Below are 14,002 nucleotides of genomic sequence, written 5' to 3'. Positions count from 1 at the left end.
AGAATAAAAGAATTCTGTAAAAAACATTGTTTATTATTTATGTAACAGATCTTTCGTAACAACCAAGAACTTGAACTTAACTACGCTTTTAATCAGCAAAAATCACACGAGCTGCTGAAATCTTTCTTTTTATTATTATACAGAAGAATGTAGAAGCTAAAAGAATAAATCAAACAGTTGCAGAAGCAAAACATTGGCCCGTACGGGGATCGAACCCGCGACCTTGGCGTTATTAGCACCACGCTCTAACCAACTGAGCTAACCGGCCGTGGTGCTCAGCACCAAAAATCAGTCTTTAAAAACAACAGAGCAGTGCTGCTTAATCTACTGATTCACGATCTTTTTTTGGAAAAATGTGTAGATCAGGGATCCTCAAATCTCGACCTTTAGGTCCACTTTCCTGCGGAGTTTAGCTCTAACCCTAATTAAACACACCTGAGCATGCTAATCAATGCCAATCAGTGTCTTTGGGATCATTAGAAAATCACAAGCAGGTGTCTTTGATCAGGGGTGAAGCTAAACTCTGCAGCGCATTGGAGCTCCAGGGTAAGATTTGAGGAAGGGGGGTGTAAGATGTTTCACTTCAAAATCAGTGGTTAATGAAAACAAGTCTAATTTTGAAGAGTAGCGTATTTTCGTAAGTAAAACGACCTACTAATAAAATGTCTTCTCTTATTTTAAAATAAAACAATTAAGTAATTCACAAAGGATCGTTAGATCTTAACTCGGGAGTCTATAAATGAGTTTTCCAGTGAACGCACATTGAGCAAAAAACATGTTTCCTCCCCGTCGGGGAATCGAACCCCGGTCTCCCGCGTGACAGGCGGGGATACTTACCACTATACTAACGAGGAGTGAGTACTAGTTTTTTATCACCCCAATTTGGTGCTACACTACGTACGCTCCGCTTTTTTGATTTTGAAAACGAGACAAAACAGGGGCCCGTTCTTCGTCCGTTCTAATTGCTGACGATTTGGCGTGATCTTTGATTGTTTAGTTTCTTTAGAAGCTCATCCTGGAGTTGTTTTCACAAACTTAAACCTGCTCGGGAGCATCTTATTTCATGTAAACAGGATTAGATCACCTCTTTTTGATATTTAAAATCTATCCCAGGCACTGCTGCGTTATTACAAGAGTACACTACTAATCCGGGGACAATAATTTTTTTAATTAGGACTGGACGATATGGCCAGAATTTATATCAACAGGGTTTTTCCTACATTGAAAATGTTTTGGCAGCCGCCAAAATGATTTTTTGTCCCACCAAAGCCTTATTTGATCTGTAATTGGGTTTTGTGAATGAAACAGGCTACTGACGAAGTGACGGAGAGAACGAGCACATCACCCCTCAGCACACTCAGCACACTCTCCGTCTTCAGTTCTGTCTTTGCTCTCTCCTCGCATTAAAATCAACTGATCCAAAGGCCCCGTGTCCACCAAAGAGTTTTAGGCAGCTGAAAACGAAAAATGGATGTGAATTGCAGTCAAAAAAAGTTGCCTTATCTTCTCTTACAACTTGTGACAAGCATTCCGCACATGCAGCGGACATAACTTTAAATAAACGCAACAAAAAAAAAGTAATAGGTCTGCCCGTCAGGGTCTGAATCAGTGTATAACAAATCATTACTTCTTAGAAGAACATACACATCTGAAATGAGAAATTGTGCTTACATCATTTAGCAAGAGTGTTAATGTGGATTATTAACCTTAATCATCCACAGTATGTATAGGCCTATGACAATGTGTAGTAAATTACCTATAAAATCATTTAGTTTAAAGTTGGACTGGATTCCAAAGCACAAAGCAACTAGATCAAAGCACAAAGCAAGCTGTTGCTAGCTAGCTGCTAATTTTATATGGTAAAAAATAACACTATTACACCTTTTAACGTTACATTTTAATTGATATGATGGTCTATCAAAAAAGGATTTTATCTTTCTAAATCACAGCTAGAGGGCAAGAAAGGATGACAGTGATAATTCTTTCATTAATAAAAAGGATAAGAAAAATCACAAACTGTTTCTTTGTATTTATTGTAAATGTAGCATTTATTGTCAATATTGGGCTTGCGGATCATGTGGGTATAGGGCACTCTTTGCTGTGTGTGGATGACCATGTCGGTCAGCTACCACCGAAGACAAGTTTTGACCCAGGAAAAACCCTGATCAAGATATATTTATTCATTTTTCTTAATATTTTCCGATATCGATATGAGCACTGGAATCGAAATCTAATAAATGCCTTCATCATCACTTTTGATCAATTTTTAGCATCCCTGCTAAATAAAGTATTAATTTCCATTATCTATTTCCCCAAAAATTTTAAATTATACTGACCTTTTAAATGGTACAGTGTATAATGTTACAAAAGCTTTTTATTTCAAATAATAGTCCACAAGACAAAAGAAATGCTGAAATAATTAAAATAACCCCACTCAAAAGTTTGTGAACCCTTGGTTCTTAATACTGTGTTCTGTTACCTGATGATCCTCGACTGTCTTTCTGTTTTGTGATGGTTGAGCATGAGTCCCTTGTTTGTTCTGAACAGTTAAACTGAGCAGCGTTCTTCAGAAAAATCTTTAAGCTCCTGCAGATTCTTCAGTTTTCCAGCATCTTTGCATATTTGAACCCTTTCCAGCAGTGACTGTATGATTCTGAGATACATCTTTTCAGACTGAGGACATTTGAGGGACTCAAACACAACTATTTAAAAAGATTCAAACATTCACTGATGCTCCAGAAGGAAACAAGATGCATTAAGAGCTGGGGGTGAATACTTTTGAACACGATGAAGATGTCCATATTTTTCTTATTTTGTTGAAATATAATTTTCAAGTTTCCACCCCAGCTCTTAATGCATCTTGTTTCCTTCTGGAGCATCAGTGAATGTTTGACATACACAAAAATCACAAAACGGAAAGACAGCCGTGGATCATCCAGGTAACAGCACAGCTGTAATAGCTACATAAACTTTTGAGTGGGGTTATTTTAACAACTTCAGCAATTTTTTTGTCTTGTTGACTATATGCAAACATCGTTTATGTACAGTATCTTACTCAGGACAGTACTAAATAAAATTTAAAAAACATGCATTTAGTATGATCTCTCTTATTTTTTGAAAATTATTCACATTTTCACAAATTCTGCAAGGGTTTCCCAAACTTTTGCATGCCACTGTATACTTATATCCATCACCGCTGTAAGATCTTTCAGTAGCTGTAATCATCAGTATTTTATTAAGCTACATAAGTCTTAATACCCAGGGATCCTTTTAACAAACTTTAATTGATGTTGTCAAATTACAAATCTGCTTCCAAAATAAAATTGTATGAATTGTAAGAACCCAATTAGCCAGAGATCAGTTGTCACGATTAGATCTGGCATCTTTCAGATCATCTTATATGTATTTGGTATAAAGAACGGGCCCCAGGTTTTGTAGTAACAACAAAACACTTTTAAAACTCAAATTTTACCTTGATGTTGTTTTGAGGCACTTATATCATGGTCTCCTGATGAATCTTTAACGATGAAGTCCTCAATTGTAAGCAGAGTCTGAAAATAACAACCAACAAGCACAGTACTTTAATCATATGTGTTGCTGGACATCAAATTTACGAAAGAACCGTAAATGTAATGGGATCTTAATAAAGAGTCTCTAATAGTGATGTGTTTGTAAATGAAATAACAAACAAGCAGAGGATTTTACTTAAACAATTTTGGACCCTGTTTGTAAGTCACTTAAAAATAAATGCATTGGCGTTTAAGTACACAGAAGATCTTCAAAAGAAGGTGCTGCATTGGCCGGGAATCGAACCCGGGCCTCCCGCGTGGCAGGCGAGAATTCTACCACTGAACCACCAATGCTCGCATAACCTTACACTTGGCGTGCAAAATTTTGTACTGTAACATCCAGCAGTACGGCATTTAACACACCAGACTTACATCAGTACCCAATACTGCATTAAAGTGAAAATAAATAGTCAATACATTTATAAAGTGGACTTGCCTTAAAATACTCGCTTTCATCAGACCTCGCAACGTCCCAACAGGCCGCTACCCCTATGTGAAGAATAAAAACAATACACATGAACAAACGAGTGAACAACAAACTTGAAAATCTCAACTGGAACAGCCTTAAAAGTCTACAGACTTTAAACACTGGAGTGCCAGAACTACAAACAATTATTAAAATTGAAAAGTGAAGTTATCTTTGGAGAGAAACGTTTTTTGGACTGAAGGCTTTGTTATGAACCAACCACTAGGTGGCGCTTCATACCAAAACATTTTTATGCCAAACTTCTAGTGTTTATTATATTACTAATTCTGTCAGATGAAGGTAGTTTTCACTTTGATTTCACATAAGTAAACGTTTTTTTATTAAAATTTATTATCTTCACTTAATATGAATGGTTTCACAAACAGAGGAATGATTTGAGTCGATGGCTAAAGTAAATACTGTCAATAACTCCAGAAAACCTCACTAAAATACTATAAAGCACACTAAAATATTTTTTTTATTCGAAAAAATAAATTTGACGTTAAGTTCATGTTGAAAGGTGTTTGGTCTTGTCGTTAAAGTGAGCTTCAAACCTAATGTTCTTGAAATTATACTGACACAAGTGTAACATTTTTTTTTTTAAAAAAGCTCACCAGTTCACACGAGTAAATACATAGAAATAAAATTTGGCCTACTTGGATAATTTACCTTAATCAAGAGTTTGCTCTTCACTAAATACAGTATTAATTAGTGCTAAACAAGTAAGTTAACGTTATAAAATCTGATTTGCCTAGAACAGTCACAAGAATTTGAAATATTATAATTGGCACGATTAACGTTAGATAATCGTGTCTTTATTACCAGAAGACAAAGTATGTTACTTATTCGTTGCACTTATGTTAATAATAATACACCATGACGTCTTTTAGCCTACGTAACGTTACCATATCGCTCGAGACTACACTGAATTAAATGTTTTTTTCTATTAAATTAAGCTGAAAAGGCTGTAAAAACCTTTGTTTAATAACAGAACCCATTTTAACTAATCAGAAAACATATTTTAGTTCAGTTTTCGAACAAACGTACAACATTTAAGATACTCACCAACAAAATGGAGCCCTTCATAATCTTCAGATATCCTTCATGGCCACCCAAACGCTGATTTCGACGCCAAACAACTTTAATCACGTTATAATTTCGTTCAGGGATGTATTCGAAATAAGAATGGACATCTTTGTACAGAAATAATCGTTGATTAACGTCTTCGCCATCCTGTGGTGATTCTCGCGGTCCTCACTGCGCGACGTTACCGTTTGAATTTTAGTGGCGGGAAAGAAAATTTACACTTTTTTCGCAAGACTGTGATGACGCGTTTAACGGTCATCAGCATCGTAAATCCTCGGAAGTTTTTCAAATTTGTATTTTTTATGTATATATATTTATAACACTATTATTTGTATCATATCAACTTTACATAAAAAAAATTAATTTAATAAGACATATTCCCTCTTCTGACAGCCATTATCAGTCTCGCAAAAAATATATACTCTCCCATTCCCTGCTCTTCAATTTTACCTAACAATGACGACTTCCGCTGATGCAAAATAAGTAAATGTGAGAGAGGTCCATAAAAAATAGATTAAAAAAATAGACAATAGAAGTCCTATCCTATTTAATAATGGAATGGATTGTTAGCATTAAAATGGATTTTTGGGTCATTTCAACTATGCACTTTTTCATGTCCCTGTAATATTTTAATAAATTTGGCTACAAATATTGAACTATTTGTAAACATGGAAATCTTTTTTTTTAATCACAATTAAGAGTTTGCAATTAACAAAAGGGCCTTAACAATATCAACCACCAAGAAGTGGAATCAGCATTAATGGTAAAATGCAAACATGAACAAGTGTTGTAATGTAAGTTAAAGAGCTCAAATATAACCGCACTGCAGGAATGACCCCATTAACTCACGGCAAGGTTTAAACAGAATATAAAAGTCCCTCTAGAGAGAGTTTTTTCTAATCTCAAGTTTCAAGTCCTCTTTTAATGAAGAACAAGAGACAATGTTGCAATGACTGTATTGTTCACAGAATTTGCAGGAATCCGACTTCTTCTTGCATACAAGTGGCTGAAAAGCATACAAATAGTTATCCATTCTTACATCTCGACAAATGCATTCACTTTGTAATAAACTGTTAATTACTAAAACAACAAGTGTTCACGAACAAAAACATACATCTACCTAATCTACACATCCTGCTTTTGGTTAACTACATCAACTGAAATGCTACGCTTCTTCGAAGTATTACATATACACATTTCATCAACATGAAATTTTCGTCTCAGGTTAGAGGAAGTTCAATGGCAAAAACCTGCCCCTTCAGACAGAGTATAAAGATGTTTGCTGGATAAAAACAAAGGCACAAGTGACTACAAAAATCCTTCACTGCTCGCAGTTGGCATGTATCGGTAAGGTGCTCTTCCCTTTGGGTCAAGAACAGGTGTAGGCTACACAGTTTTCAGTCATGGTTCTGGCTACTGAAAGATAACCAAAGGTCTCCAGATGGATTTGAAATCACCATAATTGATTCTGATCACCAATTATGGACAAGATGAGGTCTACACAAGCCAACGAATGGAAGAGTTCATAGATAAAACAGACAAAGTCCCAGAAGAATCTGACGAGGAGAACATCTAATGTCCCCCAACATCACAACAGTCCATGCAGGTTTAAAAGCAGGACCCAAATGAAATGCTTGGGGTTTTGTTTTGGCAACACTGATGTGTTGTTGACACACTGGTAAAAAACATGGCACAGATTTTGAAAGTGTTTAGCAGTCCGCTGCACTCGTGGGCACAGCTAGTGGTTGTTCTTCATGGCGTCCTTGGTGGCCAAAATCAGAGGAGTGAGACTCGAGAGAGGCTTGGCCAACTTCAGGAAAGGATGCTGAAGGCGACAACAACGTTGATCAGTGAACAAGTTCACACAAGTCACGCTATTATTCCATAATCGCTAGAACTAGTCGTCAGCTGGTTTACCTGCAACAGCTCCTTGCTTCCACCCCTCTTCTCAATGTCCATCTCCAGACAGCGACTCAGGAAGTCTCGGAAGATTGGCGACAACTTTTCAGGGCTCTGCAACTCTGGAGTCCCGTTGGTGGCAATCAGGTAGAGAGCCTGAGGGAGAAAGAGTTCGGCAGTTTAGTTCCTGGAAGTAGCCTCATCGCTAGCTTTTTGGAGAACCAATGATACCAAAGTACCCTCAGTGGATTCTCATTGAGGTACGGTGGTTCCCCCTCCACCATCTCAATAGCCATGATGCCCAAGGACCAGATGTCGACTTTGGGTCCGTAGGCTTTGCGCGTCACGACTTCCGGAGCCATCCAATATGGCGTTCCCACCATGGTGCTCCTCTTACTCTGTTCAGGAGTGATCTGGGCACAGAATCCAAAGTCGGCTGCAGAGCAGGAGATGAAAAAAAAAAATGGTTTAGAGATATTTCCTGGTTTATTTCATTAACGACTTTTTTGGAATTTATAGACCTTAGTCTCGTTAGATGCCATTTTTAACACCAATAATGATCAGGATGTAAGAATTGTAGACCACTAGGTCATTTATCTGTGCATTTTGGTGTGGATCAAGAAGATGGCAAAAGGCATAAAATACATAATTCTAAAACCATTCCAAAGGACATGAGAAACTAAATGTAAGCCAAGACTTCATGATGTAATGGGCCACCATTTGTGAAACAACACCAAATTGATCAGTTAAGTAAATTGAATAAGAGAGAGTATACAAAAATTGTGTTTCGTAATGGATTTACACAGTTTGTTTTGGCGTTTTGCATGAATAAGGCCATTCATAGCCTTGTTTTCCTTGGCTTCCAGTTAAACAAGCAATCTACCCTGTCTAAAGTCAATCATCAGTTTTTATTGTGGGCTAATTTTATTCACACTGCATGTCCAAGATGCAATACTTCTGAAGAAATGTTGAGATAATAACCAGTGTTCCTTAAACAGTATCATCATACATTCAAAATAGTAATGAAAATGATATATTTTAATTGCTGTTGAGTGAAAACAAATGTCCACTCGAATAATATCCAAACAGTTTATTTGTAGTTTCTTTATAGATGTCAAGCTCTGGCTAACAAGAACTCATCTGTTTAGAACGAGCAGCTAAACCAAACCAAACATGACACTTTCTGTGTCTCAGAGAACCAGGTGTGAAAGCACCTTTTCAAAGAGTTTGCGCCTAATCACAATCAACATCTTTGTGCTGCGATCTAAATGAACTTCACGATTCAGTCCGTTTTCACTCATAAAAACCAGAGCGTTTGCATACAGAAGCAAGAACGTACTGAGCTTGACAGAACCATCCATTCCCAGAAGCACATTGTCACTCTTGATGTCTCGATGAATGACCTGATTAGCGTGCAAAAACTCCAGCGCTTGCAAACACTGTGAGATAACAGACGAGAGGAAGTTTATTAGTTAAGCGACAGAGTTACTTCCTGTTAACACATACTAGGCCTGATATAGAGCAGAGTTCAATTGTGCATTTATTGTCAGAGTTTCTACCCCAAACCAAAGTAGGTAATTCAGAAAGTTTGGGAGTTCGACAGGATAACGTTTTGACTTCAACTAACCTCTCGGCACACAGCGGCAATCTGTGCCTCGTCCATGCATGTCTCGGTTACGACATCTGTGAGCGAACCACCGGCCAAGTACTCCATCACAACAAACAGCTCCTCACTTACCAGAAAACTGTAGCAAAGGCACAATAAACAATTTTAAACCTTCATGTCATCATTAACTGTTTCCATTAAAAGCTACAAATTACACTTGTGCGAAAAACTGGAATATCGCATGAATCATTTGCACAATTAACACTCGTAAACCTTAAAATGGCATGATTAGCTACATTTCCATCCAAGACTACGAATTTATCTAGTGCGAAAACTGGAATAGCACATAAAACATCTGCACAATTAATACTCTTAAACATTAAAAGGCATCATTAGCTGTGTTTCCAACCAGTTCAGAATTAAATTTATGTGAAAAATTGGAAAATTGCGTAAAACGTGAACACAGTTAACACTGAAATTTCATTAGCTAGTTTTTCCAATCAAAAGTTATACATGTTGCTTGTGTGAAAATTGGAATATCGTATAAAGCATCTGCACAATTAACACTCGTAAACAATAACAGGTCCAAAACTAGAGTAAGGTGAAAAATTGTGATATAAAACATTCGCAGAATTTACATTCGCAAAGTGATGGTATCATTAGCTATATTTCTAACCAAAGTTATGAAGTTAACGAAAATTGGAATATCGCTTAAAACTTTACACAATTAACACTCTTAAAACTACGTCATCATGCTAAATATTGGAATATTGTACAATACATTTGCAAATAACGCAAATAAAGCAACATTTCCATTCCATGTGTTTAAGAGAACAAATTTGTCACTTCTTGGAGAAACTGGTACAAAGTGTCATAAAAATGGAAGCTGCCTTTGGCTCTTTTTTGACCATGATCAACTACTTGCGAAATTTAAATTTCGAAAATGTAATTACGGATGAAACACGATAACAAACGCTGTTGTGTTTACTTGCATTTGGACATTTCTAAACAACCTTCTAGACAGTGTGCGATGAGATTTGTGCACTAGTCAGTCAAATCTATCCAATCTTACGATCTGTTGAGGCAACTTCACGCAAGTTATTGTTTATGAATGTATTCGGTAAATGCGTTTACATCATAGTTTCTGTGCATGTCGTCTTATTGGATAAAAATATATACAATTCAAAAGTTTTACACCAATTTAAAGCCCATCTTGGCGTTTCCATCCAAGGTTTTTTTTTTTTTAAATGCAATATCCCAAAATTTGTCTAAAAATACTAAGTATTATCCAATTATTAATGTCAACTTGGAACTTCCTGACCTGGTAGAGAAGGTCAAGCTCACAAAATTGACAAGCAATGTTTTTACTTAAAAAGCATTTACCTGTCTAAGAAGTTGACAATGTTGGGATTTGTTAGCTCCTTCATGACTTGAATTTCGTTGATGATTAGCTCTTTCTTGGGCTGCTTCTGCAGGTTGATTTGTTTGATGGCCACCTGAGAGACAGAAACGTGTTGAGATGACGAAACTGTGGAAGAATAAACAACAACTAATCCATTTCGCTCCCTTGCATCACCTCCTGTCCAGTAGCAACATCGATGGCGGTGAACACGGTTCCTGAAGCTCTGTGGAAAGACACAATTATTGATCTCCATCCATGAATGGAAGAATAATATGTTGCGCAAAATTGTGGGACCTACCCTTGTCCGATCTTCTCGTATCGGGTATATTTCTTTTTTGGATCTCCAATACTGACTATGGTTCCTGTTGGACATGAAAGAGAGGACGTGTGGTTTGAATCTCACAAAGCAGTGAAATTGCGCAAATAATTTCTTATGCTGTGACGTACGGAGCTTGTCCATGATCTCCTCGTCTGTCATCTTGCCCTTTTTGGGTCTCTGTCGATCGGTGGGCTTCGATGCGACCTCACTGTCCGGAGACATCACTGGAGCAGGGATGGGGTCGATGACCGATGGTCGAGTATACACCTGAAATAATCAGGGTCATTATGGTTAACTGCAATCAAAACTATAAAAATGCATTTTCGTTACGTAAAATACACTTTTTTTAATTTCAGCTACTTGCCAAGGCAATGTTTCTCATTTTAATTTAGTTGTACTACAGTAACAAAAATGGAAATTGTAAAAATTTATAAATACTACGTGAATTTTTTTTTAAAAAGAACAAAAACAAATAATAATAATAATAATAATATCCCAACAAAATTACTACAGATTTGTGAAAAATAAATAAATAAATAAATTGAACCTATAGTATCTCAGTACTACCAGTTGAAACGTTTTTTATTTTAATTAACATTTTCCAATATTTTTGAGATACTGCGATTTATTTTATACGTGAAAATTTCAAACACCCCTTAAAAAAATAAATTATTTGCAATACTACAAGCGCGAACAAAATGTAACGCAATATCTCAAAATTCACATAACAATGCTAGTGTTCAACTACATAGACATAAAAAAACAATACTTAAAGGTAAAAAAAAAATTGTTTTGTTTTTAAATCTTTTACAAATAAAATGAACATAATTACAAATAAAATGAAGATAATCGTATCTCAATTCCAAATGAACATTTGAAATAACCAAATAGTAGTTTTTTTGTATACGCTATACTTTTTTTAGGAGAACTATTTCTTTAACGGCGTCTTACGCTCTTGGTGTGTTCTGGTCGTGGTGCAATAACAGGTGGAGGCGTCTCCTCATCGTCATCGTCTTCATCGTCATCCACCGTTTTGATCGGAGACGAGGGCTCTGGGGTTTTTTTCACAGGCTTTGGATTTAGGGAAGCAAAGCAGTGTAATAATTTTTATTATTATTACTATTATTAGTAAAATACATATAAAAAAGTAAACTTATTTCATTTAAATTATTGTATCGGCAACATTTATTTTTAAATAACTAAAACTTTTATCTAAAATACATAACATTGTAATAAAGACAACCTAAAAAGAAAATAATACCAATTACACAAACACAAAACAAAATGATTAAAAACGATTAAAATGTTAAAAGAAATTACATTGAAAACTAAACTAAAGCTGGCCAAGATTTATTTTTAAAATAACTAAATTTTTTATCTAAAATAAAGATTTTATAAAAATTTTATCTAGAGAAATTAAAAAGAAATCAAAAACTTATTCCAATTACAAAACCACAAAACAGATGTATTAAACTATTAAAATGATAAAAATAATGAAAATTAAAAAATACACAGGCTAAAACCTAATTTAAATATTAATCATAACTAAAGCTTGAATAAAAATAAAACACCTACATTGACGTTTAAAAAACTAAAATATATAAAAATGAAAAACAACAAAACTAAAAATTAACACCTTAAAATTAAATTCAAAACAGAAATTCTAAATATATTTAAACTTATTTTATTTCAGCTAGTTGCCAAAGCTAAATTTCTCATTTGTAATTTTGTTTTAGACATAGAAAAAATAATAATAATAATAAATCTTTAAAAAGAAATAACCGTTTAATATTCGTTTACCCGGTTATGTTAAAGTAACCAAAAATAACTAATAAAAAAAAAAAGCACAATAAAATTACTTTTACTTTAAATTGAAATTGGAAAATACAAAAAAAAAACTCATTTTACAACTGTAATAATACCTCAATAATACTTAAACAGCACTGATTTGAATGAAGGGATGATTTGATATTTATTCATACATACCGACTGTTCACCAGAGATTAATCCGTCCTTCTCTACACACACAAACAAATGGAGAAAAGCGGTCAGTACGTGACAGTTCAGCTAACATCAGCATGAGAGCGCGAGTCGAGTCGTCCAGCAGACCTGAGGAGAAGCTGAGGTACTTCTGTCGGCCGTTTCCCGTCGAGTCGTAGAACTTGAGCACGTCGAGGACGGCCTGCGGGTTCTTCTTCTGCTCTGATTTGGTGATGTTGGAGGTGTGCAGTAACTGCGCCCACTGCTCCGGCATCCCCTGAGACACAGCACAGAAGCACAAGCTTTATACACATGTGCTATATTTGTAGCAATAGACAACAATACATTGTATGGGTCAAAATTAACGATTTTTCTTTTATGTCAAAAATCATTAGGATATTAAGTAAAGATCATGTTCCATGAAGATATTTAGTAAACTTCCTACAGTAAATATAACAAAACTTAATTTTTGATTAGTAATATGCATTGCTAAGAATTCATTTGAACAACTTTAAAGATGATTTTCTCAGTATTTAGATCTTGTTTGCTCCCTCGGATTCTAGATTTATTAAATAGTTGCATCTCTGACAAATATTGTGTGATCATTTTACTGGTTTGAGGTAAAATGTTGCATTGTTTTTCCCGTTATGCATAATGTACATTATACAAAATTATGATATTTGGTCAAAAAGCACAAATTATACTTTGTGTTGGTTCTAAAATCTGCTAAAAATAATGACGCTTAAATTTTTTACTGCATGCGAGTAAATATAAAATGCATCAGCTTTAAATAGCACTAAAAAAAAGTATAAACAAACGTCTACAACTAAGTGAAATCTTTCAGTTCTAATTTTTCAAAGGACTTTCAAAATAAAATAAATAGGTTTTATTATTTTAAACATTTGTGCATAATAGTGCATGCTACAATAAAAAACTACGCCATTATTATAATAAATATACAAAATCTTTTGTTTTAATAAAAAAAAAAATATCTAGTAACTAATAAGAATATTATAAAAATGGTTTTATATTGGTATCTTTATTTGAAATATTAATTGGTAACGTGCACGTTGCAATATAAGCTACAAAATATACATTAAAAACATCTTCTAACATTACAGTAAAAATCTATAAAATCCTAAAATTTTCATATTTGAAAGCAATTGGAACATTTTTCCACACTGAAACCTAAATTGCTAATAAAATTGTTTTTATATAGGTTACATTATTTGAAATATTTATTAGTAAAGTGCAAATAATAACAGAAATTACAATAAAATAAATAAATAAATAAAATTAAACATTAATACCTTTCCGTTTAATATTTGAAATACCTGTGAACTGCGAAATTTCTAAATAAAAAAAAATAATATATATATATATATATATATATATATATATATATATATATATATATATATATATATATATATATATATATATATATATATATATCTCAAGGCTGCATTTATTTGATCAAAAATCCAGAAAAAAATTGTAATCTTGCAAAATGTTATTAGAATATAAAATAATGGTTTATTTTTTAATATCCTTTAAATTATAATTTATTTCTGTGATGCTCCGCTGTATTTTCAGCATCATTCCTCCAGTCTCCAGTATCACATGATCTTCAGAAATCATGAAAATATGATGATTTATTATTAGAATTATCAAT

At 34.3% G+C, this 14,002-nt stretch overlaps 1 protein-coding gene, 1 long non-coding RNA gene and 3 other non-coding genes across 6 annotated transcripts in view; all 5 read right to left on the bottom strand.

Annotated features, from left to right (window-relative positions):
* LOC113064690 (uncharacterized) overlaps nucleotides 1–14,002 on the bottom strand; it is a 163,471-nt gene that overhangs the window by 37,501 nt on the left and 111,968 nt on the right. The window lies entirely within an intron of this gene.
* Nucleotides 195–268, bottom strand: trnai-aau (transfer RNA isoleucine (anticodon AAU)). Its single transcript has one exon. It is a non-coding gene; the product is annotated as a tRNA-Ile (tRNA).
* trnad-guc (transfer RNA aspartic acid (anticodon GUC)) lies at nucleotides 783–854 on the bottom strand. The gene has a single exon. It is a non-coding gene; the product is annotated as a tRNA-Asp (tRNA).
* On the bottom strand, nucleotides 3,793–3,863 carry trnag-gcc (transfer RNA glycine (anticodon GCC)). Its single transcript has one exon. It is a non-coding gene; the product is annotated as a tRNA-Gly (tRNA).
* The window catches only part of LOC113064665 (serine/threonine-protein kinase PAK 2-like), an 11,615-nt gene continuing 3,673 nt past the window's right edge, over nucleotides 6,061–14,002 (bottom strand). For both annotated transcript variants that reach the window (XM_026235532.1, XM_026235533.1), the window contains exons 4-15: nucleotides 12,457–12,604; nucleotides 12,334–12,365; nucleotides 11,299–11,418; nucleotides 10,476–10,614; nucleotides 10,327–10,390; nucleotides 10,203–10,251; nucleotides 10,010–10,122; nucleotides 8,648–8,765; nucleotides 8,360–8,459; nucleotides 7,260–7,456; nucleotides 7,039–7,176; nucleotides 6,061–6,946 (exon numbers count right to left, since the gene is read on the bottom strand). In XM_026235532.1, coding sequence (XP_026091317.1) covers nucleotides 6,860–6,946; nucleotides 7,039–7,176; nucleotides 7,260–7,456; nucleotides 8,360–8,459; nucleotides 8,648–8,765; nucleotides 10,010–10,122; nucleotides 10,203–10,251; nucleotides 10,327–10,390; nucleotides 10,476–10,614; nucleotides 11,299–11,418; nucleotides 12,334–12,365; nucleotides 12,457–12,604 — 1,305 coding nt within the window. In that variant the 3' untranslated portion in view covers nucleotides 6,061–6,859. The remainder of the gene's footprint in view (nucleotides 6,947–7,038; nucleotides 7,177–7,259; nucleotides 7,457–8,359; nucleotides 8,460–8,647; nucleotides 8,766–10,009; nucleotides 10,123–10,202; nucleotides 10,252–10,326; nucleotides 10,391–10,475; nucleotides 10,615–11,298; nucleotides 11,419–12,333; nucleotides 12,366–12,456; nucleotides 12,605–14,002) is intronic.

This window comes from Carassius auratus, chromosome 47 (assembly GCF_003368295.1).
Source record: "Carassius auratus strain Wakin chromosome 47, ASM336829v1, whole genome shotgun sequence".
NCBI lineage: Eukaryota > Metazoa > Chordata > Actinopteri > Cypriniformes > Cyprinidae > Carassius > Carassius auratus.
This window is presented reverse-complemented; position numbering and strand designations above follow the sequence as displayed.